We start from the raw sequence: 24,939 nt of genomic DNA, 5'->3' as shown, positions 1-24,939 counted from the left end.
CTCAGACCCAACCAAGTAAGAGGGCTCTGGTACTGGCGGGACTTGGCAGCGGGAGCTGGAGAGAAATTCTCCAGCAACAGGTTTGTTCTAGTTTTAGAGTGAGGTCCCTTACATCATCCATCACGAGACCAGTATATGCTTTGTCAGTGCTAAGCAATTTCCCTCCAGAACTTAACATTCTATCCTGCAGGTAATTTTTTTTTTTTTTTAAAGACAGGGTCTTTCTGTAGTTCTGACTGTCCTGGAATTTGCTATGTGTGGACCAGGCTGACCTTGAACTCAAAGAGATCAGCCTGCCTCTGCGTCCCAGCTGTTGAGACTAAAGGTGTGCACCACCATACAAAGTTTAAATTTTGTGATTGGTTTTTGTTTTTGATGTGTGTGGGTGTTTTGCCCACCTGTTTGTGCACCATGTACATGCATTGCCCATGGAAGCCAGAAGAGGGCAGCAGATCCCCTGGAACTGGAGTTACAGAAGGTTGTGAGCCACCTTGTAGGTGCTGGGAATTGGAACCCTGGTCCTTTGGAAGAGCAGTCAGTGCTCATAACCACCAAGTTATCTCTCCAGCCCTGCAGGTAAACTCTTTAAGACAAAAGATAAACAACTCAAGATAGCTTCAGTAAGGAAGTCTCTGAAACTGACCAGATTACTGGGCCCCTCCCTCCTAAGAGTAAAGACTGCTGAGGGTCACTCTCAGACAAACCGAGCTTCAAAGACTCTTGAGACCTGACCACCTTGCCTGGAAGAAGCAGAAACCAGAAGAGCTGCCTGGAAGAGGTTTAGACCAATTGAGGTACCTGGAGAGTACACTTTTCATCCTGTTGCGCTGCCTGCAGAATGTGCAGTGTGCTCCAGGTTCCTAGCTTTGTGAGCCATCACCTAGGCTCCAGGGGGCTTCGGTGATGCAGCTGTCTTAGAATCACTTCTGCTCCTTTACCCCTCACCTCTGTTCCTGTAGATGATCCCTGTAGAATTCATTGGTTCACCAATTGCACTTTGGTGCTCTCCATACTTGGGTCAACCATGGGTGCTCTCTCTGGGGTGAGTACATGTGTGTTGTGTCGTGTCTCACCAGGAAAAGTCTTGTCACACAGCAGCGATTAGAAGTTAAATTGCTATCAGCTGGTAAACAACTTTATACCTTTAGTCTTCATGGGTAAGCACAGCATGCCTATGACAAAATGGGAGGTCGGGACTGGGAGGGCTGCCAGGAAGCTCTTGATCAGCTTGTCTGGACTATAAACTGTTATCAGCAGAAACAAGGAAGGCACCACCTCAGCAGGTTGGAAGGTGAAACTGAAGGGTCTAGAAATACAGGAATAAGATAGGAATGTAGGAATAAAACCTTAAAAAATTAAGAGATGGAAAAATGACAGCCATCAACTTGGCCAGCAAATAGGGACTAACCTGTAACTGGGCCCTTCTGTGTTTTACGATTGACAGCTCCGTCAGCAACCCAAATGTTTTTTTTTTTTTTTTTTTCCCTGAAGATTGCCCTCTGTAGCCCTGGGGTTAGCTATTTTGATAACCCCCTACCACTTACTACTGAAACCAAAGTTAACTTTTAATGAGTTCTACGTGACAAGCCGCTTTACATTGTTTCATATTCCTCCTGCTTTGGGAACACAACTGTGTCAGGAAAAGTTGCAGGTTTGGGCGAACATCAATTATCTGTGTCAGGAAGGGCTGCAGGGATATGCAAATACCGTTTAGCTAAAACCCTCTAAAACTTTGTTAACTGAAAATTTTAACACCTAAAAGCAATTTGTCTCTACAAGTTTAACTCAAAACTGTGAAAATTCCTTTGTCCATGCCTAATGCTATAAGAAGGGGCTCATGACCCCACTCCAACTGCCGCAGCCTCAGAATCGGAACCATGACTGTGCTCTTAGTTAGCTGATATGCTTTTGTGCCCCGTGGTGATTTTTCTTTCTTTGTTTTTTTTCTGGAATAAAGTCTGCTTCTGGTTTATTAGACTTTGGGTGGTCTGTCTCCCATTATTGTGTGACCCCAGACCCAACAAAACTGACTCTACAAAGTTGTCCAGTGAGCTCCACATGTGGGCTGTAGCATTTACTCACACTCACTAAATAATCTTTAAAATGTGCTTGCTAACCTTATAAGATTATCTATAGTTATTTCATGCTTTCAACTTATATTACAGAACCATAAAAGCAGTCAGGCATGTTGTTTGAAATTCTAAAGGTCTTTTAATAAAAAATCCCAGAGCTTGATATTGTTGGGGTGAAAGCTGAAAGATCAAAGACACAGAGCAAGGCACAGCCACCACCTCTTACCTCACCAACTCCTCAGCCTGAAAGAGCTCTAGCCAAAAGGGCTGCAGCCAAAAAAGCTTCCTCAGCCGAAAAAGCTTTTGTGCCTGTCTCTTCACGCCTTATATACCTTTCTCCTTCCCACCCATATCATTTCCTGTCTCAACTTTCCTAGTGCTGAGATTAAAGGCATGTGTGCTTCCCAATGCTGGGTTTAAAGGTGTGTGCCACCACTGCCTGGCTCTGTTTCTCTCCTAGACTGAGTCAATCTCATGTAGTCCAGGGTGGCTTTAAACTCACAGAGATCTAGATGGATCTCTGCCTCCCGGGTGCTAGGATTAAAGGTGTGTGCCACCACTGCCTGGCTTCTGTGTTTAATCTAGTGGCTTGTTCTGTTCTCTGATCTCCAGGCAAATTTTATTAGGGTACACAACATATCACTACACAGGCATATACATACTTGTGTGTGTGTGTGTTAGCCTTCCATGGTTAAGAAGAGTCTACCCACATAAAAAAAAAGTGGTTGGTTACTCCCATAACATCTGTACCACTGTTGTACCAGTGGCCCCATCTCGCAGGCAGGTTTCTATTTTAGCTCACAGGCTTTACAGCTGGGTGAGATGGATGATTACTTTTTTCCTCCAGTAATATGTGTAGCACCTTAGTCATAGGGGGTGAAGCTTCTTGTTGAGCACCAGCTCCATTTCTCCATGTTGAGTGACATCAGTGGTGTCTTCATCAGTAGAGCCTTACCCTCAGGCTGTGGACCAATAGCCTTGGCAAAAGCCTATGATGTTTGGTGAAGAGGGGGTTATCTATGGGACCCGGTTGGCCAACATCTCAAAAAGATGTAACCTATCCCTGATATTGAGGAATTTATTTGGTGGCATGATATCTAGTTGGGGTATTGTCTCCTCCACTATACAGTACCCTATTTAAACTTGTAGGTGGAGTTTACCTGTCCTGACTGCCTGCTCCCAAATAATCACTCACAGACTTAATATAAATTACAAATGCTCACCTGATAGCTCAGACTTGTTACTAGTTAACTCTTACACTTAACCCATATTTCTTATTTACCCTCTCCCATGAGACTCATGGCTTGTTACCTCAGTTTCTACATGTCCTGCTTCCTCAGCCCCCTTCATCCCAGCATCCTCAGTTTGATTGTTCCCCTTAAGTTTATCCTACCTTGCTACAGGCCAATCAGCTTCTTTATTAACCAGTGAGAGTAACACATATTCAGTGTACAGAAGGATCATTCCACAGCATAAGCTCCTTTTAGAATGTGTATATTTTAGAAAGCTTCTAAAGTAGTAGGTTTCACATGACTTCAAAAGTTAGTGTTCATTGTCCCCATACTCCCCTTCTCTCTCTCCTCTCATTTAATCTTCCTATCCTAATTTTTTGGGGCTTTGTTTTGTTTTTTAATTCCATTGTCCCTTTACAACACTATAGTGTTCCCCCTTCTTTGGAAGATTCACTCTTCCTTCCGATTCTCTTACTAACTTTTGTGGTCACTCTGATTGAAACACATATATTTAAAGCTTAAAACCTAACACTAACCCATAAAGAAGGCAATGTGTATCTTTTTGGATCTGGGTTCCTTCAGTTTAGAAGGATTGTTTCTAGCACTATCCATTTGCCTGAAAATTTTCATTTTTCTTAGCAGCCAAATAATATTCCATTGTGTAAATATACAATTTTGTTACCTATTCATAAGTAGATAAACACCTAAGCTGTTGCCAATTTCTACTTTTATGAATAAAATAGAAATGAACATGAATGAGCAAGTATCTTATGGAACTCATACATGACACTGTTAATAAGGCTAGAACTTAAAAATAGATAGTTCACTGGCCCAAGGGGGGAACATACTATTATTCTACTAAAGGAACATAGCAATAAAATAACTTGTAAGACATATTGCTATATCCATAGATCAGAGCATTGCTGAACCCTCATCAGAGAGGCTTCTTCTTGCTGTAGACTGTAGTTAACACAGAAATCCACAACTGGACAATGTGCAGAGAGTTTTTGGAGCACTCAGCCTTAATTATCAACACACACACTCTCTTCAAGGCTCGGGGATCTATTCAGAAGGCAGAAAGACTGTGAAAACAGAGGTGATGGATGACTCCAAGAAAATAACTTCTTCCAGACACAAGGCTGATGTACATATGAACTTACAGAGACTGTTACAGTGTGCACAAGTTTAAGGCAGACACAATCCCAGCACAGAGAAGGGGAAGTAGACACAAAGTCCCACCCATAACCAAGAAGCTGTTTGCAATTGGTACCTGCTGGAAGAGAGAAACACTTTTTTTCAACAAGGTATGTGAAACTGGGTATATTAACTACACCTCAGGGCAGGCCCCATGATCAAATCAGAAGTAATTGGCTAATAAAATCACAATCCATTCTGTGTCTGTGTGTGTGTGTGTGTGTGTGTGTGTGTGTGTGTGTGTGTGTGTGAGAGAGAGAGAGAGAGAGAGAGAGAGAGAGAGAGAGAGAGAGAGAAGGGGGAGAGAAGGGGGAGAGAGAGAGTGTGAGAGAGAGCATGCGCATACTTTGGTTTGTTTTTATTTTGTTTTTTTTTTTTTAAGAGAAAGAATATAAAAGTAGGGTGGATGTTGGGGTTAGGATCTAGGAGGAGTTGGGGGAGGGTAAAGAATATAATCAAAATATATTCTAGAAAATTTTTTAAAAAAAGATATAGACTGATGAAATAGAAACTTTTTTTTATGGAACATAAACAATTTTTTTCTTGATATGCAGCTCAGATTTTATCTATTTCTGTACAACTGGACACATAAACACAAGACATAACAACTATTCTTGGAAGCAAAAATTCAACATCAGCTGGTTTTTGTTCATTTTATTTTAAATATATAAATTGTCAGTATACAAAAGTGTGTTTTAATACATTTATTTCCCATAGTGTTTCTCAGAGTGTTTTGGAAACTAGAGAGTGAACATAAGCATTCTGTGGATTATGTTCAAAAAGCGGCAGATTTTATAGAGAATCAGTATACCCTACAACATGTATGTTCAGGACAGAAATAAGCATTATAAAATATATAAAAACAGATTTGGAAATACAAATACAGTATGCTTTAGCTGGATTTTAAAGATGCTTTTTTTTCTTCTCTTTCCCTTTTACCTCAAAAGTAATAAACACTTTTGAGGCTGCGTGTATTGTTGCACTTTTGATTTTCTGTTGTACAGTTAATGAGCCTGGGAGTCTGGATAACTGGTCATCAATCTGGCCTTCCCATTCTTTTGTTTCTTCTTCTTTGATTAGTAAAGGTTTTCCCAGAGTTTGGCCAACAAGGTCACAGACTTCTTGAGCTTTGCGCCATGCATTCTCAACAGCAACAAGACAGGCTTGCCGCCTTAGGGATTGAAAGTAAAGATTAATATGGCATTAAAGGAACCGCCACACTCAATAGTTTTATTTAGGATGAATAATAAAAAGATGTGTTCAACTTACCGTAGATTCTCAACAGAACCTGGAGTGTGATAGAACTCAGGTGGGTTGATGACAACAGAGCTGTCTAGCTTTTCAACCAGAAAGTTACAAATATTTTGCATTTTCCCAAATTCAGTAAATGTAATGCAGACCTGTAAGTGAAATGATACTTGAAGTTATTGTCATGCCTCATGTAGTTTTAAAACTTGGTCTAAATCTGAGTATAAAAAGTAGAGCCAAGCTGGTATGGTAGTGCACACCTTTAATCTCTCACTTGGGGGACAGAGTCAAGTAGATCTGTGAGTTCAAGACCAGCCTGGTCTACAAAGCAAGTTTCAGGTCAGACAGGGCTACACAGCAAGTCCCTGTCTCAAACAGATAAACAGGTAGGAAGGGAGGGGGGGAGGGATGGAGGGAGGGGGAGGGAGGGAGGGAGGGAGGATGGAGGGAGGGGGGGAGGGAGGGAGGGAGGGAGAGAGGAAAGGAGTAAAGCCAGATTATAAGGTTCTTTTATAGTAACAAATAACAAATACACCAGATAAGAAAAAAACCCAAAGACTTGTGACTATGAAATTTAAAATGATCTGATGTTAGCTTGTATATTTAAAAACATTTTAAAATTCATTTTTACTTTTTCTGAAAATTGGAGGGTTCTCCCTTTCAGCTTCATTATTTGGCTAATTTCTAACCCTGATACCATTCTGACTTCTTAGTCTAATTTATTCAATTAGATTCTGATTGGTAGTTAGTATGTCACCCTTTACTGATACCACTGAGGTGTGTGTCCCTTTCCAGTGGTCTTACTACACACAGAAGTGAATCTATTTCCCTATGTATCCACCTTTAAACATAGAGCAGCAGTCTTATTTCAGCAAAACTTGAAAGCTGTAGTATTTTCAGCTTTTAATGGAAGACCAACTCTTTTCTATTAGAGGGCCTTTCAAAATCTCAAGCTGTTAAAATGAATATGCACAGGTTGTAGAGGAGCAGGAGGAAATGAAGAGGAGCTGACCTCATACAGCATGGACAGCAGTGTTTGATCATAAATGTTAGCCAAGGAAGAGTAGTGTTCCATCTGGTTTTAGTAAATACTGGTCAGAGCAACACACAAAGGAATAAAGATTCAGCGGGTCACTTTAAATTGCAAGATTGGGAAACTCCAAAGCCTGAAGTTTTCCCTTTTAGTGAGTCCGTATCTCCACTTCAATATATTATCAATGTTCTTTCAAAGGCCATTCTTTTAAGATTTACTTTTATTTTATGTGTGTGGGAGTTTTGTCTACAGGTGTGGTTGTATATTATGTGTGTGCTGTGCCTATGGAAGCCAGAAGAGGTCATTAGATACTTTGGAAATGGAGTCGCAGATGTTTGTTAGATGCTATGTGGGTGCTGGAAATTGAGCTAGGTTTTCTGGAAGAGCAGCCAGTGTTCTTAATCACTGAGCCATCTCTCCAGCTCCAAAAACCAATCAATCAATATCAAACCTTTGAAGTGACCAGGCTGACCTCCCCAGATCTGAGCTGGCTGCCAGCCTGGCCCTGATAGTACACTCTTCTGGAACTTCGCTACACTGGGCCTCTGTTTAGAGGCTGTTTAGGTGCATGGTTTAGGTCATCTGCCTATGGATCCTTCTGGACTCCAGTGTCCAGGGCTGGCTGTTCCTGTTTCATCCATGAGCATGAGAGCACCCAACGTGGGGCCACATACATCCACATAAGGCCTGAGAAATGTTAAAAAAATTTGGAACATGGAGTCAACTGCAGCTTCCCGGTGACTGTGGTCTCTCAGGTAGGCTCAGCAGCATACAGAGATGTGGCTACTGGCCGCTGCCTGTGGCCTGGAGCCAACCAACAGCACCATGCACTAAGCTGAGCTGAGCAGCAGCTGACATACGGTTTAAGATTTGTCTCACATGTTCAGAGAACACTCAGATGCTCTGTGAAGATAGATCCAGACTGGGGGGGAGGGACCTTTAAGATGGAATCCAAAAAATGTATTGCATTGGGGAAGAGGTTATGCTTTGTTTCCACAGGAAATAAAAGGCTGTGGATTCATTCAAGGTTAAAGAGAATCAAGAGTGATGGAGGAGACCTTCTGAAAATCCTGGCTACAGACATAAAGAAATAAACCTAGTAAAACTACAAGATAGGTGACACATATTTTACCTGTTCAAACATAAAAATAAAAATCATCTTTGGCTGGCTTGTGTACAATGCACAGTCCATGTGTTAATGTACATATATATATATATGTATATACACACATATACATATATATGTGTATTATGTATGTTACCTTTGAAAGTTTGTGTGTTTTCAGAGCAAGGGGAACAGACACCAATGAAAACAGGTGGCCCCTGTTATTTATAGTTTTATTATGTTAGAGTTAAAAAACCTTTCATTTTTATTTAGACAAGAGAAGGGGGAAATGTTGTGAAATATTCCTTTACACTGTGAAGATGTGTCACTGTGATTGGTTTAATAAAGAGCTGAATGGCCAGTATCTAGGCAGGAAGAGGTTAGGTGGGACTTCTGAGGACAGAGAGGTCTTGGGGAAGAAGAAAGGCAGAGGAGCCAGACGGATGCAGAGCAAGCAGGACATGCAGGAGGAGAGGTAGAAGCCACGAGCCATGCGGCAGCATGTAGATTAATAGAAATGGGTTAATTTAAGTTATAAGAGCTAGTTAGGAACAAGCCTAAGCTATGGCCAAGCTTTCATAATTAATAAGTCTCTGTGTCATGATTTTGGGCTGGTGGTCCAAAAAAGCCTACTACAGAACTATGCAGCTTCCTGTTGCTCTGATAAGATCTTGTCCTTCACCTCAAACCCTACTAGACTCCTCCCCTGCATAAACTTGGGGCCTTCTTTTCAGATGCTCCTAGCATGAATCTCACCTGTGAAAAGGGAACCACCTTTGCCCAGTCTCCAGGAAGTTTGAGGAAGTGATGTACCCAATGGAATCAAGACCAGAGACATTTATGGTCTTCTGGGTCAAAATCAGACATCAGTTCTCATGAGAAGGCAGAAGGGTGAGCCTCAGAGAAGCATTAAGGGGCTATATGTGTTCTGTGGGTTTTCTTTGTTGCCAACAGGTTCATGGGGGAACCCAGGCTTCCCGATGGCTTACTCAGACAGGAACTGGCCCCACAATATGTACTTTCCCCTTTGCCTTCCTTGGGCAGGTATCAGTCCAACCCGCAGAAGGGTTCACGTGGGGAGGAGAGATGAATGAGGAAGTATTATAGAAATACATACTAGACGACAGGAAAGACAGCGACACAGGATAGCTTCGGGAGGGCCCTGGGTCAATACCCAGTCGCCTCAAGTTTTTTTTTTTTTTTTTTTTCCCGAGACAGGGTTTCTCTGTGTAGCTTTGCGCCTTTCCTGGAGCTCACTTGGTAGCCCAGGCTGGCCTTGAACTCACAGAGATCCGCCTGGCTCTGCCTCCCGAGTGCTGGGATTAAAGGCGTGCGCCACCACCACCCGGCTCACCTCAAGTTTTATTCCAAAGGGCTTTTTATACAATGCCAAGGGGTGAGACAAAAGACCTCCCCTTTCAAGATCAAAGCACAATGCACAGCCAATTGTAGACCCTTCAAAACACCTGGTAACCACACCTGTAGCCAAATCATCCCATTATGCATCCCTACTGGGTAAAGCAAGCCCAGGTTCTCTGATCCTGAGTAAGGTCTCACTAGAGAGCCTCTGTGGGCCCCCACAGGCAGGGCAGATGAGATTCAGAATTCCAGGTCCAAAAAGGTCAAATCCCCTTAAGCCAGGTTTAATTAAGAGCTTCTTGGCCTGAGCAGTAAGGAAGAGGTTTTAAAATATAGCTGTTTAAAAACAGTCCCAGGCAGGGAGCTGTGAAGTTACAAAAGAGGTCAAGAGCTTTTCCAAACTTAATTGGCTTGTTCTCAGAAGAAACAAAACAATTTGCTCCCCCCATAGCAAAGCCAAGGTCGCCGCAAGAATACAAGAACCAAAAGGGGCTATCTTTAAAATGTCTTCAAAATCACCTGCATAGAGAAGTAAAATCAACTTGAGCAATCTAAATTAAAACCTCAATAAATTAATCTATAAATTTGGTAGTGCTGAGACATGTGTAGTGTTGAGGCAAGGGGCAACATTCCCCACCTCACAACATCCCCAGAGATGGAGAAAATGACTATGAAACATTATTGCTGGAGAGTCCCTTTTCAGTAAACCTGAGGCATGTATAAAAGGGGCAATGAGGAAGTAAGGCAGTCATTCAAATCCTGGGAGATGGTAAAGTGGAAACCCAAAGACCTTCAGTGGCCTGTGGGCACATCCATCCTTGGATGGAGGGGTTTATGAGGGGGCCAAGTGTCCCCAGTAGTCTCAAGGTCATATGTTTGGGAGAAACACAGGGGGTTAGGGGGAAGTGGGGGGGAGTGGGAGGGGGCTTCTGCTGATCCTGTCTGTTCTCCCACGCTGACTCCACTGGTTAAATTTGAGTGTGAGAGGCCTCAGTGTGGTGTGCTGACTTAGCCTGGTCTGGCCAGGCCATTTGTAGGGATGCACATGGAGCCAATTAGGTCCCAGTTTTCTTCTCTGGGAAAAAAAAAGCAGGAAGCCTGGGAGAGATAGCCACAGAACAGGAAAGGAGGCCCCTCAGGTTCTAGAGAACTGAACCTGGCAAGATCCCAACATCCTGGTCCTGTCTTGTGCCAGCACTTGATGATGGCAAGGTTCTAGTTTCTGTTGGATGTGCCCCATCACCCCTGGGTCTCTGGGTCCCAGCAGCAGTTGGGGAAAGAGGCAGATGAAGGAGGTCAATGTAGAAGAGCTTGAGGAAGCTCTGGCAGTGAGGCTGCTGTTTGATTCTTGGAAGAGGCCTTTGTTGAGGAGCTTGAGGCAGAAGGCACTGACTTCAATTGTTTGGGGTGGAACTTCTCGGTCCTGCTCTTGCTGCAGCAGCTGATAACAGGAGAACAAAATCCCGCTGCCCATGGCAGTAGGCCTCCAAGTACTGCTGCCCATTTGCTCAAAGAAGCTGCTGACAAAAAGCACGAAATACTCCCAGCACACATGCACTCAGGGTGCCACAGAGAGGGATGTAGTTGTCCAGGATGGCTCCAACACAGCCACCACACTTGGGTGCAAACTGTCAGAATAATGTGTCCAGCAGCAGGCTTCTCCCTTTTCTTATGAACACTTCCATACGGGGAACAGAAGTGTCAGCGCCTCAGAGAAGTTCCAGGATCTGAGCTCTTATTGGCTGTAGATGCAGAGGAAGTTCTCAGGGTGACGTGTCTTCCCCAGGATGGTCACAATCTGCCTGGTGATGGGCTTCCCGCTGGCCTTTTGGCAACCGTGGAGACCCCCAGCTTGTTCCAGTCAGACTGAAGACTCTCCAGTAAGCTGTGGAGCTGGCTCCTGGGCTTTAGAGGTCCTTGGAGGTGAGCTGTTCCAAGTCTTCCCCTGGGCCATGAACCCTCCTCCTTCTTCTAAATAATTAGATCTGTCCCATTACTTCACAAATCTCCTTTAATTTTATTACTGGTTGCTCCTCAACTCCCAGGCCCTTGGCAGTTAACCAACCTGTGCCTGACTGACAGACCTGCCTCTTCCAGGAATATGCCATCTTTGGAGACTCCTTTAACTTGGCGCATTGAACGTGCAGTTCCAGCCATTTCCTGTATAACTGTTTTACTCTATGTGGAGTTCTGTTATGTGGATAAAACCACAGTTTGTCTGAAACATTCGTTTCTAGTTTGAGGCTATTATAACTAAAGATGCTTTTTCAAAGTGGTTGGAGATACTCTGCATTTTTGAATGTATTTTTGACTCAGTTTGCCAATTTCTATTTTTAAAAGCTAGCTAGGAGTTGGAATAGGATTGTAATAAATCTATGTATAACTCTCTTTAGGGAGAACAAGAATCAATAATGTTGGGTCTTCCAAATCACAAACAAGATACATTTCTCCACTTACTTAGTTCTTTCTCTCAGAAATGTTTTATGGTTTTTAGCATATTTTATCAGCTGTATCCCTTGACATTTAAAATTTATGTTTATTACTTCCAGTAGATTTTTTTCCACAAGATTTTCTAGATAGATGGTAGTGTTGCTCCTAAATGAAGTGTTTTATTTCTTCCTTCTCAGTTTGGATATTTTTATCCTTGTCTGTCCCCTCCCCAAACTACACTGACTAGAATTTCAAGTATAATGTTAAAAAGAAGCCATAAGAGTAGCCATCATCTTTATATGGTACCTGATCTTAAGCACAAAGTATTCAGTATTTCATTATAAAGGCATAACGTTACCTGCAGTTTTTTAAATAGATGCTCCTTATCAAATTGATTAATTAATTTTGATACAGTGAGACAGGGTCTCACTACGTAGGCCAGGCTGGCCCAAAACTCACAGAGCTCAGCCTGCCTCTGTCTCCCTAGTACTGAGATTAAAGTTATATGCCACTATACTGGGCTTGCAGAGAATTTTTGTTGTTATTTTTTATTAAATTTTATTAAGAATTTTGTTGAGAATTGATGATGGCATTTTATTAAATGCCTTTTCTGCATCTACCAGAATGAACCTGTCATTTTTCTCTTTTGGTTTTTTAATATGGCGACTCAAAATGATCAATTTTTTTCAAATGTTAAACCAACCTTTTATGCTTGGGATAAATCTTACTTGGCTATTATGGACTGTCTTGTTTATGTATCTGAGGCCTAGTATCCCGTTGCTGTAATAAAACCCTGACCAAAGCAACTTGAAGAGGGAAAAGGTTTATTTGTTTTAAAATTCCAGCTTACAATCCAGCACTGAGGGAAGCCAACACAGGAGCATGAGGGGGCCAGAGACATCCAGTCAAGAGCAGAGCGAATGAACGTCTGTATGTTGACCGACCACTCAGCTCACTTTCTCCATTTTCAGAGTCCAGAACCCAAATACAGAGACTGGGACCGCTCGCTCATGGTGGGCTGGGTCTTCCACATCATTAACATAATCAAGACAATCCTCCACAGATGTGCACAGGCCAGCCTGATCTGGACAATCCCTCATTGAGAATCTCAAGTGATTCTAGATTACATCAAATTGACAATTAAAATGAACCACTCTTATGTGTATAGATATAACTGAATTGGATTTGCTAAAACTTTGTTTATAATTTAAAACATCTGACTGATACTGATACATAGTTTTCTTTCTGATATTTGCCCCACACTCCACGCACACCAAGTTTTACTATCTTCTGACTCCAAAGAATGAGCTGGAAAGTATTATGCCTTTTTCAGTTTCTGGAAAGGTCTACACAGTTGGAATGATGTCTTTTTTAAACTTACTTATACACTTTTTAGTTTCCTTTCAATTTCTTCTTTAATACATGTGTTACTGAAAAGCTTGGTACTGAAATTCCAAATATTTGCAGGCTCTTGCAGAGAACTTTTATTGGTTTCTAACATAATTCCTCTATGGCTGGAGAATATACTGTGCATGTTTCAACTGTGCTTAAGGCTACTGGCCCAGAACATAATCTGTCTCGGAAAATGCTTCAGATGAAGGCATGGGTGCATGGTTTGGGGACTAAGTCATCTATAAATGTCAAGCAGGTCAGGCTGGCTGATAGTATTAGTCAAATACTTCTATTTTTACTGGTTTCTTCTTGGGTTGGCTAATCTTGGTTGTCAACCGGACTCCATCTGGAATCAGCTAAAAAGCCAAGCAGCTGGACAGGATGAAAGAAGCTTTTGCTCTTTGTCTGCTTGCCCTCACCCTCGCTGGTGAGTCTGTTCCTTCACCAGCATTTAGAACCTCCTTCTCTAGGATTCTAATGTAAACTGAAGACCAGTGGAGACACCCAGCCTTGTGGACTGAGCAACTACCAGATTGTTGGCCTTTCCATTGGGAGACTAGCTGGACCACAACCTGTAAGCTATTGTCCTACTAAAACCATAGTAGTTCTATCATCTTTAGTATTCTGAAGCTTTGTATAATATTAGAAATGGACTAAGCATGTATTGACATGGTCTCCACTGACAATTAGTGATGATCTAATGGCAACCATGTACTGGAATGTACAGTATAGTGTTTCTATATATATAAGTGCTTTCTTAAGAAATCAGAATATTGAACACCAAAAAGGCAGGTACAGCAGAAGGAAGAGCAGAGTTTAGCCCAATTCTTGCAGTCAAGGACTCTTGCTGAACTGGTAACTTTAGCCGTAGAACAACTCAGTGATCTGAAAACCCCTCCAGTTTTCCATCCCTTGTTCAGTTTTAGAACAATCTCTTCCCCTGAGCTCTTTGTGAGCCTTTATAATAATAAACCTAAGTATAACTAGGAGTGATGGGCTGGACTGTAATCCCAGCACTCAGAAAGCTGACATAGGAAGAGCCTAAACTTGAGGCTAGTGTGGGCTACATAAAAATAAAGAGCAACAAAGTCTCTGCCCTCCTAACTAGGATTGCCTGCTCCTATATTCATTACAACCTGAATTCCTAATGGGTAAAACCCTCAGAGGGATCTACTATCCCACTAACATCAAACCTCTATAATTTAGAATCCTGCCTGACTACTCTTCATTCTGTCAAAATAATCTATGTCAAATGAATGCCTAAAGCCACAAAGAATAATTGTAAATTTCCTGGAGATAGTTAAATTTTAGATGAGCCATCGCAAAGCTAATAAAGATGACTGTTTATTGTTGAAATTCCTATCCCAAGGGACAAGGAGTCACCTTTCCAATGTCCATTCTGTCCTGACACTCTGATCTTACACTTCCCCTCTGAGAAGTAGGAGCCCCAGTGATCTAACCTTAATCTTAGTGCTAGGAAGCACCATCACACTGACTGACAGGAGAGCACCCGGTGCTTCTGGAGGTTTTCTATCTCTAGAGAGGAAGAGTCTCTCTGGTAGACAAGACTCTATTCTAACTAGGTCCTCTTTGTTTCCTGTGACAAGGTGGCAGCTGGACTAAGTGTCTCGTGAAAACATGAAAGTCAGAAACAGCTGTTTTACACTACTAGACATACTATGATATAAATCCTGACCGCCCGCCCTCAGAGTGAGAAGCACAGCATGCTGGACCTCAGTCAGCAAGGATTGAACATTCTGAAAACAGTGTGCTGCTTATGTGGATAAAGACGGCATGATTTAAAATTTAAATGCTTTTTATCACAGTGACCATGGAATTGTGTTGAGAAACAAAAGAATGTTTTAAAAGTGTCTCAAGCTTTACAGCTTTTTCATGTAATTTTTAATCTAAGGAAGATTTCTTTTCTGTAGTGACTTCTGCTCACCAGCCAATAATACTTCCGAAAGTCTGCAGTACTTAGCTGCCTTTTCCCTATTGCTGTTTCTATTTCATTTGACATCATTTCTCTTAAGTAGATCTCATTAAATTTGTTTTAATGCATCACCAGACACATATTCTTAGAACGAGTTTGAGAAAAAGCGTTTTTGATCATCACCATAAGACTCATCTCTCTGGTAAGTTTCAGCGGAAGACTACAACTAAATTGCAGCTGCCCCACGGTCCAGGTGCTTTCCATCACTCAGTGCGTACCTCGGCTTCCATGTGATAAGCATTTTCTACTCTTCTAATATCCTTTGTGACGGAGACATTTTCTGCCTGAAACAGAAAGTACCATAGTTAAGTTACTAAACCTTTGCCTATTGAATTCAGTAGTTTCTGCCCGACAATTAAGAAACCTGAGTTTGAAATAGGAAGACACACAGTATACAAAAGATGAGCTGCCTGCCTTGATGTTTCAAACTTCCTTAAAACTGCCATAAAATCAATCCGAAGCCTACAAATACTTGTTCAAAAATTTGATCCATTTTCACTTCAGGTTTTAGTTACTTACTTCACTTGTATAGAAGGTATGGACTGATTTGACAAAGTACCTATCATGTACCTTTGGGTAAGTTACTCAGTATTTTTTGAGCTTTTGCTTCCACATGTATACAATCAGGTCAATAGACATACCATATGGTTGCAAGAATGATTTAAAAACAAGTTGTATGTAAAGTTCTTGGATAGAGAAGACAAAAGACAGAAGTAGATCCCATAATATTACAGTATAGAATTCCACTATGCCTTCCCTGCCACAATGACTTCTCAAACTATGAGCCAGAGGGGAAAGACACACACACACACACACACACACACACACACACACACACACACACACAGAGAGAGAGAGAGAGAGAGAGAGAGAGAGAGAGAGAGAGAGAGAGAGAGAGAGCCCACAACCAACACATATACTTACATGACCATGATTGTCCCTGAATCTTCCCACAGATATGGAAGGAAGCTAAATGTTGAGTTTCTACAATCTAGGAAAGTAAGTCCTGAGTGAATGAGTATTGCTTGACATGGGGAAATCCATGTAAGGGCCCCAATGCCTCAGCCCCATGGGGCGACAAAGCCTTCTTCCAGTCAAAATACTAACAGTGTGTGCAGAAAATGGCCACTTTACTTTCAACACACACACACACACACACACACACACACACACACACACACACCTCTTACACCCTAGAGACTGTTCCTGCCTCCTTATCCAGCTATATACAACAACCCCACCTCCCCATTCTACTGCCTACAATAAACACGCTGAGCTTCCGGGGTGCTGCAGCTTCTCTAGTGGAGAGCAGTCTGTCTGCGTCCATGTGTATGCCATTTCTTCATTCCTTTCTGCCTCAGGTGAATCCCTGGAGCCGTGCAGAGCATAGCACCTCTTGATGCTTACAGTCCTAGGTCAGAATCAGTGTTCATTCTAACTGTTTCCATTCTCCTCCTTCACCAGTGAGAAGGAAGATTTGCTCAATACCAGTACACATGCACAGTGGTTTCAGAACTAGTATACCTTGGAAAACAGACCTATCCATCAGAGCACGGGGCTTCTGTACCTTTATCTTTACCCTTACAGTTTCCAGTTAAAACACTATTTCCTAGTTACTTAGGACATGCCCTTCCCCACTTCCTTTAATACAGCTGTGTTCTTTGTTTATAACAGAACTGGGTTCATTTATCAGTCTCAATTCTGTCCTGGGACTAATGTCTTACAGGCTGTTTGATACCTTTCCTCCCCTAGCTTGCAAATGTTACTATTTACTCCGAGACTTGTGGCTCTTTGGGTTCTGACAGATGCATAAGGCGATGTATCAACCACTCCACATAGTGAAGAACTGGTCTTCCACACTAAAGGCTCTCCTGTGCAGCCGCTTTACGGTCAACCACTTAGTCACCTCCACAGGTTTGTCTTTTCTGAATGTCGTAGGAATGGAATAATCAAACATTTGTCTTCTTGGTCTGGCTTTTTACTGACCAATATGCACCTAAATGACTACATTTTGGCTACACTGTAGGTTAGAGGCCAGGAATATTGCTAAACATCCTACAACACACAGGTTAATTCAACACAAGGGAACTAGCTCAAAATGTCAGCAGTGCTATGCTGACAATCTACCATGCCAGCCCACCTCATGAGGCTCCTTACTATGTTACAATTTTGTTTCTACACTCATACAAAAGGCAGACTCTTGTTTTAATTTGTTTTTTGAGACAGGGTTTCTCTGTGTAGTTTTTGGTGCTTGTCCTGGATCTCACTCTGTAGACCAAGCTGGTCTCGAACTCAGAGATCCGCCTTGCTCTTCCTCCCTAGTGCTGGGATTAAAGGTGTGTGCCACCACCGCCCAACAAAAGGCAGACTTTTAAAACAAAATGGTCAACACAGGAATAGCTATTTTAAATACTATGAAAAAGGTAATAGGCTCAATAGCCATAAAAAAGCTATATAAGAATAAACTTAAAAAGTGCAAACCATACAACTATACAGAAAAAAATTTGAATAAACTTACTATGACACAATATTGTAAAATAAGCAATTATCCTGAAATATATATGCTCAATAGCAAATATAAAGGGAAGTTCTACTTGTTCTGTAGACATTTCTACCATCTAGAACTATAGATCCCATCTCCATGTTCTCATTTAACATGCCCTGTTCCCTTGCAGGCAGGAAGTCTTTTCCAGTACATAGTAATGAGGAGAGAACATGGCCTCAAAGTTTTTACAAAGATGTAATAATTTAAACAGTGTGGATAATATAGGAGTACCATAATGACTCGATGTTTTACTCTAGATCTGGGTCAAAATACCTTAAGAATGCAAAAAAACAAACAAAACAAAACAAAACAAAACCAAAACCAATGACTTGGAATATTTCAAAACAGTAGGCAGTATGGAATCCTACTCAGCAGCAACTATGTGATTCAAGTGAACCTGGAGAGACCACCACCATTTTGGATCCCCACATTTGCTTACCACAGACATGCGGGTATCAAAATGTAAGTTAATTTGTCTGTAGCATGTCTCTCGCCACAAACAGAAGCTTAGGCTGTCCATTCAGGCTTTCCTTCTGGATTCATGTCTGTGTACAAGTGTTTTGCTCACATACATATCTGTGCACAATGTGTGTGCTTGGTGCCCACAGAGTTTAGAAGAGGTCATCAGATCTCCTGAAACTGGAGTTACAGGGCTGTCAGCTGCCATGTGTGTACTAGGAATCGAACAAAGACCCTTGGCAAAGAGCAACTTAAAAAAAGTGGCCTAACGAAAAGCAAAGTGCTCTTAACCACTGAACCACGTCTCCAGCCCACAGGCTTTTCTTTCTAATGTGGTTACAATAACTAACTGTGGCTATCTCTTAAGGTGACTTATCATCATGTAATGTAAGGCTCAGGATGGATGCAACATTTTGAGTCACACAGGAAGATACCGGGAAAGTGAGGGGACTTAACCACATAAATCCTGATTAGCCACGAAACAACCTGAGGTTTTCATTTTTAAAGGTACGTGGAGATCATTTTGCAAAGTTAAGGCTGACTAATAAGGATTATCAGGCACAGCTACTCACCTAGTTAAAAGAAAATGAAACTTGTTATTTACCAAAATAAACTCCAAGAATAGAGTATTTATGGACTCTTTAGGATCTCTGAAGATTCCAGGATGTGCCATTTAATAGCCATATTGCCTTACAATCATGGACTGAATAAATAGTACATTAAAGATAGAAAACATACAAAAAAGATTAATGAATTTGGCTAAATAAACTATCAAAACTTTGAAAGTTTAAAACTATGTAAGTTATATAACCAAGATGCAGACTTGTTTTTGCAATATATGACAGTCATAAGTTATTGGTAATCTTAAAATGCAGAAAAGATAAAGGAAAAATGGGCAAAATATTATGAACTAAAAATTTATACGGAAAAGCTTAACTTCCATTGTTAAAATGGAAAATATCACTTCTTTGGACTTAATGAATTTGAAAAGTTACAGAAGAAAATAATGGCTACTGTGCCAAGTGGAGAAGGTAGAAACTAATCTTCCTAAGTTTTTCATAAGCCTTCTTCATACATACAAACACATACACATGTGGAAATATGTAGCATGTGTTTTCTAATCATGAAAAACAATAGCAAATGAACATGCCAAACTATTCCTACTATTCCCTATGTTAATTTGGGTATGGCCAGAAGCAGATTTGGAAACAAGGTTTGGATTAGTTCATTTTGAAGGTAATTCCAAAGGAAAAAAAAAAAAAGGGGGGTTGGGGGAGCAAGACAGAAGGGAACCAAAAGAGTTTGGGTTGTGAAGCAAGCAAATTCCCATCGGGGACTCAAATTGACCCTGCGGAGAAACTGCAGCTGGGTCAGAAACTCTCAGTTACTCCACTCAACGTGAAGAAGCTGGGGGTCTCCTGTCCACTCCTGTCACTCAGCTCAGTTCTTTATTACCTTAACTTGAAGACTGTTGGGGGGGGGCAGGGAAATATCATTTCCTGGTATTAATGCAGGACCCCATTTGCAGGAAGTTTCAGAGCCTGGCCAGGCAATTAATTCACATATAATGGCAGACAGGTGTTGGGCCAGCAAACATATAAAAGGAGATTATTAACATCACCTGCTATGTCCCCTCCCTGACACCTCCATCATCCACTGCCAAGAGAATAAAGTAATAACATCCTGTAACAGTTAAAAGCGTGGGTCAAAGGTCTTGGCTGGCATCTAAACTTGTCATTTCTTAGCTGTGGGCAAGCTAACTGCCAGTAGTCACTCTGGTCCTGAGAATTCTCTTCCATAAAGCAGCAATGTTAGTACGTCATAGGGTAGGAATATTAAGTGAGACAGCATTGTATACGATCTGTCAACAGTAGGTAGCTGTCGTAATTATAAGACTATTGAGACACTTCAGTAGGACACTCATGTTAGAATCTAAAGTAACTTCTCAGGCTTGTATTTTGAGCACTTGTTTCCAAGCTTGTGGTGCTATTTTGAAGCCTGTGGAGCCTGGCTAGCAAAGTAGGCCACTAGAGGTGGGAATAAGGTGGAGTGTGTTACAGGACGATGTGCACGTGCCTGTATGTGTGCATGCGAGTGTGCGCACACACTCACAGAGTTATACTTGGCCCTGCTTCTGGTCCCTTTCTTTCTGCTTCCTGCTCCGGGCCATGGGACTAGCTCTTGACGCCACAGACTCAGCCTTCCCTGCCACCACGGCTCCCCTGCCACCACAGCGAGACCCTCTGAAACTGTGAACCAAAATAAATTCTTCCTCTTTCAAGTTGCTTCTGTCAGGTAGAGTAGCACCGGTGAGAAAAAGTAAAGCTGTACAGTCACACAAGTCTACATCCGGCCTCCAGTTCTCTCCTTTTGTCTTATCTCTTAATTCTCTCCCAGGTTGCCCAGTGTCCTCTGTGTTCCAGCCATACTGAATTACTCAGAGTGCTGTTAACATATATGCCTGCTGCATTCTGATGTGGGACTGGAATGATTTCCTTTTGGCTAGTGCTTAACATTTTAACACAGTGTCACTTCCTTTATGAAGCCCTTCTGGAAGTCTTAAGGTAAAATCCATGTTATCTCTTCAATGTACTATCCACATACTTTCATGGCGGCACGAATCATGCTATTCTATTCTGATCATAGGACTCCAGCAGCAGAGGGTTCAGGATTTATTATCTCTCTGTCTCCATCAAATCCTTCCTCTCAGAGCTTGGAACCCTAGGGAAGAGGAGGAAGCAGCAGTAGTGGGGGGTAAGAGGGGGTTAGAGGACACCAGAACAAAGCTCATATGAACTCAGAGACTGAAGCAGCAATCGCAGGGCCTGCACGGGTCTGTATCAGGTCCCATGCATATATACTAGAGCTTTTAGCTTAGTGTTTTTATGGGATCCCCAATGTGTGAACGAGTGGGTCTCGGATTCTTGTGCCTTCTCTTGGGATTCTTTTATTTGTCTGTTTGCTTGTTTTGTCCAACTTTGATATGATGTTTTTGTTTTATCTTACTATACTTTATTTTTATATTACTTATAATTATATTTATGTTTGGCTGTCATCTCCTAGACACCTGTTCTTTTCTAGTGAGAGACAGAAAGGGAGTGGAGGTAGGAGGAACCAGGAGGAGTAGAGGACAGGAAACTGTAAAGAATCTATGTTTAATAAAAGGGGAAAAAATAACAAAACAATAAAATTAATATAGAAATCATATATTAATACACATTCATACATATTATAATTATATTTATAATGTATAGTTTTAATTAATATATACATTTTAAAAAGAAACAGATACAGTTGCTTTTTAAAGCTTTTCTTGGAAGAAAAAAACTAAATGTACTTGTGTGATTGGTTCTTTGGAAGCTGTTGATAAGCCAGGTTTGGAGAAAAAAGATTAACAAATGTCTCTAAATTTTGCCCTTCATATCACACACACACACACACACACACACACACACACACACACACACCCCATTATCTGACCTCTTATTGCCTACCAACATGCCCGAGGCATGTATAGTTATTGAAAATAATACAATTACGAGTAGGCAAATAAATACTGGAGTTCACAGCCTAAATTTATATATTAAAATAGAAAACAATTATTCACTCTAATCTGCAATGCTTGTGTGCCCCAATCATATATTAAAACCTAGTCACTACTGTGAGGGTATAAAATGGTTTTTGAGATTAGATGATGAGGGTGGAGCCTCATGGATGGAAATAGTGTCCTTATTAAGTTAGTGTCCTTACTAAGAAGGGGCCCCAGTGAGTTGCCTTGTCCCTTCTATCACGTAAGGACACAGGGAGAAGGCGCCACCTATGTACCATGAACTGAATCTTCATCAGACCAAACCACAGCTGTTGGTGCCTTAGCCTTCCTAACCTCCAGGGCTACAAACACTAAATTTCTGTTGTCCAGGAACTACTCAGATGGGGATACTTCATTATAGCAGCCCCTGAAGTAAGACCATACTAGGTTAAGTGCCACATAAATCTGAACAGTGTTAGGGAATGCTTAATAAATGTTTCTCAGTTAAGTAAACATTATTTAGAACGTTACAACATTTTCCCATTAAAACAATGCTAAAACTGACTGCTATATCTTCCTACAAATTCATAAATTCATGATCTACAAGTAATAGGGCTAATAACTTATGCATTGTTTCATTCTTTTCTCTTTAACTCAGTTGAAAGCATTTTTCATGACATGCATTATGTATATGGGCATTACTCAAATGGCAATCATTCTGAGAGATAAGTACATCAAGAATTATAATAGACTGACACACTTCATTTGAAGTAAAAAGTGGAGTATTGTATAACAGGGATTAGTGCTGAATGCCAAGAATGTGATTTTGGTCTGGTTCTTTAAAAACAAAGCAGAATTCATCTAGATTAGGAAGGAAGAGAAGTCAGGAAATACGAATGAGAAAGTCAGGTTCCATCCCTTAAGCAAGTGTTGAGATTGGGAGGGGCTCTTTAATCAGAGGAGTGTATATTTACAAGCCAATATTTCAAAGTTTAAAATGTATAATATTATAAGGACTTTGTGAAGAACATAATTTACCCTGAGAAGCACTATGAATGATTTTTATACCATCTGTTGAGCAAGCTGTCTGTATGAGTGCTTTCCTCCATTAGCAAAGACAGTTTGGGAAATTACAGTCCTCCTGTACCTTGCCTGGAACAATGACTTTGAATGTAATTACTATATTTATTTTGTTTTACATATTAGGAGTTAGAAACATGGGTTCAGATCATGTTCTATGTCAACGACATAAAATGCTAACTACATTATTCAAACAGGACTACAGGAGATTCCCCCCCCCCCCCCCCCCCCCCCCCCCGTCATTTCAATTAATTATTCTGGTTTTGAATGCAATACAAATTTTCTTTTAAAATGCAATACTTTATTTTCTTTTAAAAATAAAGATCTGTTTTTCGAAGGTAAGACATTTCTGGTACAGAAGCAAGATTGTGTTTCACTCTGAACAAATCAGTTACCCCAGAAAACCACAGGTCCTGCAGGTAGGGCCCTGTTTTCTACAATGATAACCCTGAGATAGACGATTGTCCGTGGCTCCCAAGTTTCTTTCATCCTAAGTATCTGAAGTGCGGCAAAGTTGAAAGCAACCTCGATTGTGGTTTCAGGAATAGGATTTCAAATATCGTTCTTTAAAGTTCAGAGCATTATCGCTTCTCGGCCTTTTGGCTAAGATCAAGCATAAAGTTCAGAGCATTATTTTATCTCTCTAAATCTGGAAAATGGGGATATTAAAACATGCATAACAGAGTTTCAGTGTGGAGTAAGTAACGCTATTTCCGTTTTTGCCCCATTCCTTAAAGAGGGCTTAAGGTACTATCTATTTAGTGATTTGTTTTATGAACGGGTCTAGGAAGAAAAAGCATTTCACCTATGATACCTACATATACTGACTTTAAAAAAAAGGTTAAAACTAAAAAAGTTGGTAAATTTGGGGTAGGTGGTCACCATAAACCGGAAATGGACGCCAAATGTGCAATTACACGGAAGATCCCCTCCACAGGAACCTTTGATCGGGAGCAAGCAGTTCAAGCTCCTCACCTGCCAATTTCAACATGCAGAATAAAAACAACCCCCAACAGGGGATTATGGTCCAACATTCTACTTAGGCAAGCATTTACATGTAACTTTTCAAGAAAACATTTCAACACTCTAAGCTTAGAAACAAAATCACTGCAGCAAATGAGACCAGATTAAAAAAACAAAAACTATCCAATCTGCATGTGGGGATTTCAAGTTCACTGCGGCCAATAACTGCTTTCATTTAGACTCGAGAAGGCAGGCTCGAGCATCCATTGCGCCCGGGAATGAATACTGGGGTAACAAAAGCATCCCCAAAGCTCCAGAGTCACCCGCTCTGCACCCCGTCCCCGTCCCCGGGAGGCTCACCTGCAGACCCTGCTGCTGGAGGCTCTGCGTGATGTAGTCCAGGCGACGGCACACACTCTTCTTGGCCTCGGCCGCCGCCTCCTTGGTGCTGCTCACCCGCACGGCCACTTGCGCCCGGTCGGGGCTGGCGGACACCTCGGCCGAGCCGCTCACGTGGACCTCGCGGGCTCCGGGGTGGGCCTTGGCGACGTGGGGGCGGCTGCCGACGGGCTGCGCCTCCAAGGCCGAGATCGAGTTGTTTTCCCGGCCCAGGTTAGCCCAGGGAACCAGTTCCATGAACACCCGCGACGGAGGGGCGGGTTGCAGCGACATAGCTGGGGCGGCTGCGTTGCCATAGCAATGCCCGCGGGCAGGCGGGGACTGACGCCGGGCTCCCCGCGCGCCGCTTCCGAGCGCGGCGGGCGCAGGGGACGCCGGGATGGGAGCGGCGGGGCCGCCGCGTTCCGGGGTGCAGCTGCCGAGTGGAGACGGGCCGACGGCGAGGAGGAGGCCGACTAGGTCGGTACGCGTTGACCGTCGTTCTCATGGCCTGCGGGAGCCTGGGCAGGCAACCCTGGCCTCCGGGTCTTGAGCGCGGGCCTCCCACGTGGCCTTGCCCCCCCCCAGCTCCACCCCTTCACCCCTCGGGCATCAAGCGGACGTGGCCTCTGTTTCCGGAGTGTGTGGACCCCCCCCCCTCCCCGGCAGCCCTGTCTTCCTGGGTTTTATGGTGCAGGTCGGCCTCCTAGGGTGGCAGGCTCCCACCGTCTTTACCCGCAACTAACTTGTTTTGATTCTGGAGATAAACCACGTTTTGCCAAAGAGAGTTTGGACCCTGTGTGTGGTTCTTCCGGTTAGTTTTTCCAGGACAATGTTATTATTATTTTTCTTTCTTTTCAGCTGCTGTATGTCGATGGCCCGTTGTATGTAGACCGTCCGCCCTTGGGAAACACAACGTAAGGGATG

General features: G+C 42.2%; 1 protein-coding gene across 1 annotated transcript; it reads right to left on the bottom strand.

Annotated features, from left to right (window-relative positions):
• Window positions 1-5,137: 5,137 nt before the first annotated feature.
• On the bottom strand, window positions 5,138-24,593 carry Irak1bp1 (interleukin 1 receptor associated kinase 1 binding protein 1). The gene is made up of 4 exons (XM_028853672.2): window positions 23,995-24,593; window positions 15,277-15,342; window positions 5,768-5,898; window positions 5,138-5,669 (listed from the first exon to the last, which is right to left on the bottom strand). Exons 1-4 carry the CDS (start codon window positions 24,304-24,306, stop codon window positions 5,402-5,404), a joined length of 777 nt encoding a protein of 258 aa, XP_028709505.1. The 5' UTR covers window positions 24,307-24,593; the 3' UTR covers window positions 5,138-5,401.
• Between the last annotated feature and the right edge of the window lie 346 nt (window positions 24,594-24,939).

This window comes from Peromyscus leucopus, chromosome 7 (assembly GCF_004664715.2).
Source record: "Peromyscus leucopus breed LL Stock chromosome 7, UCI_PerLeu_2.1, whole genome shotgun sequence".
NCBI lineage: Eukaryota > Metazoa > Chordata > Mammalia > Rodentia > Cricetidae > Peromyscus > Peromyscus leucopus.
Note: the sequence above shows the minus strand (reverse complement) of the source record. Positions and strands in the feature narration are given on the sequence as shown.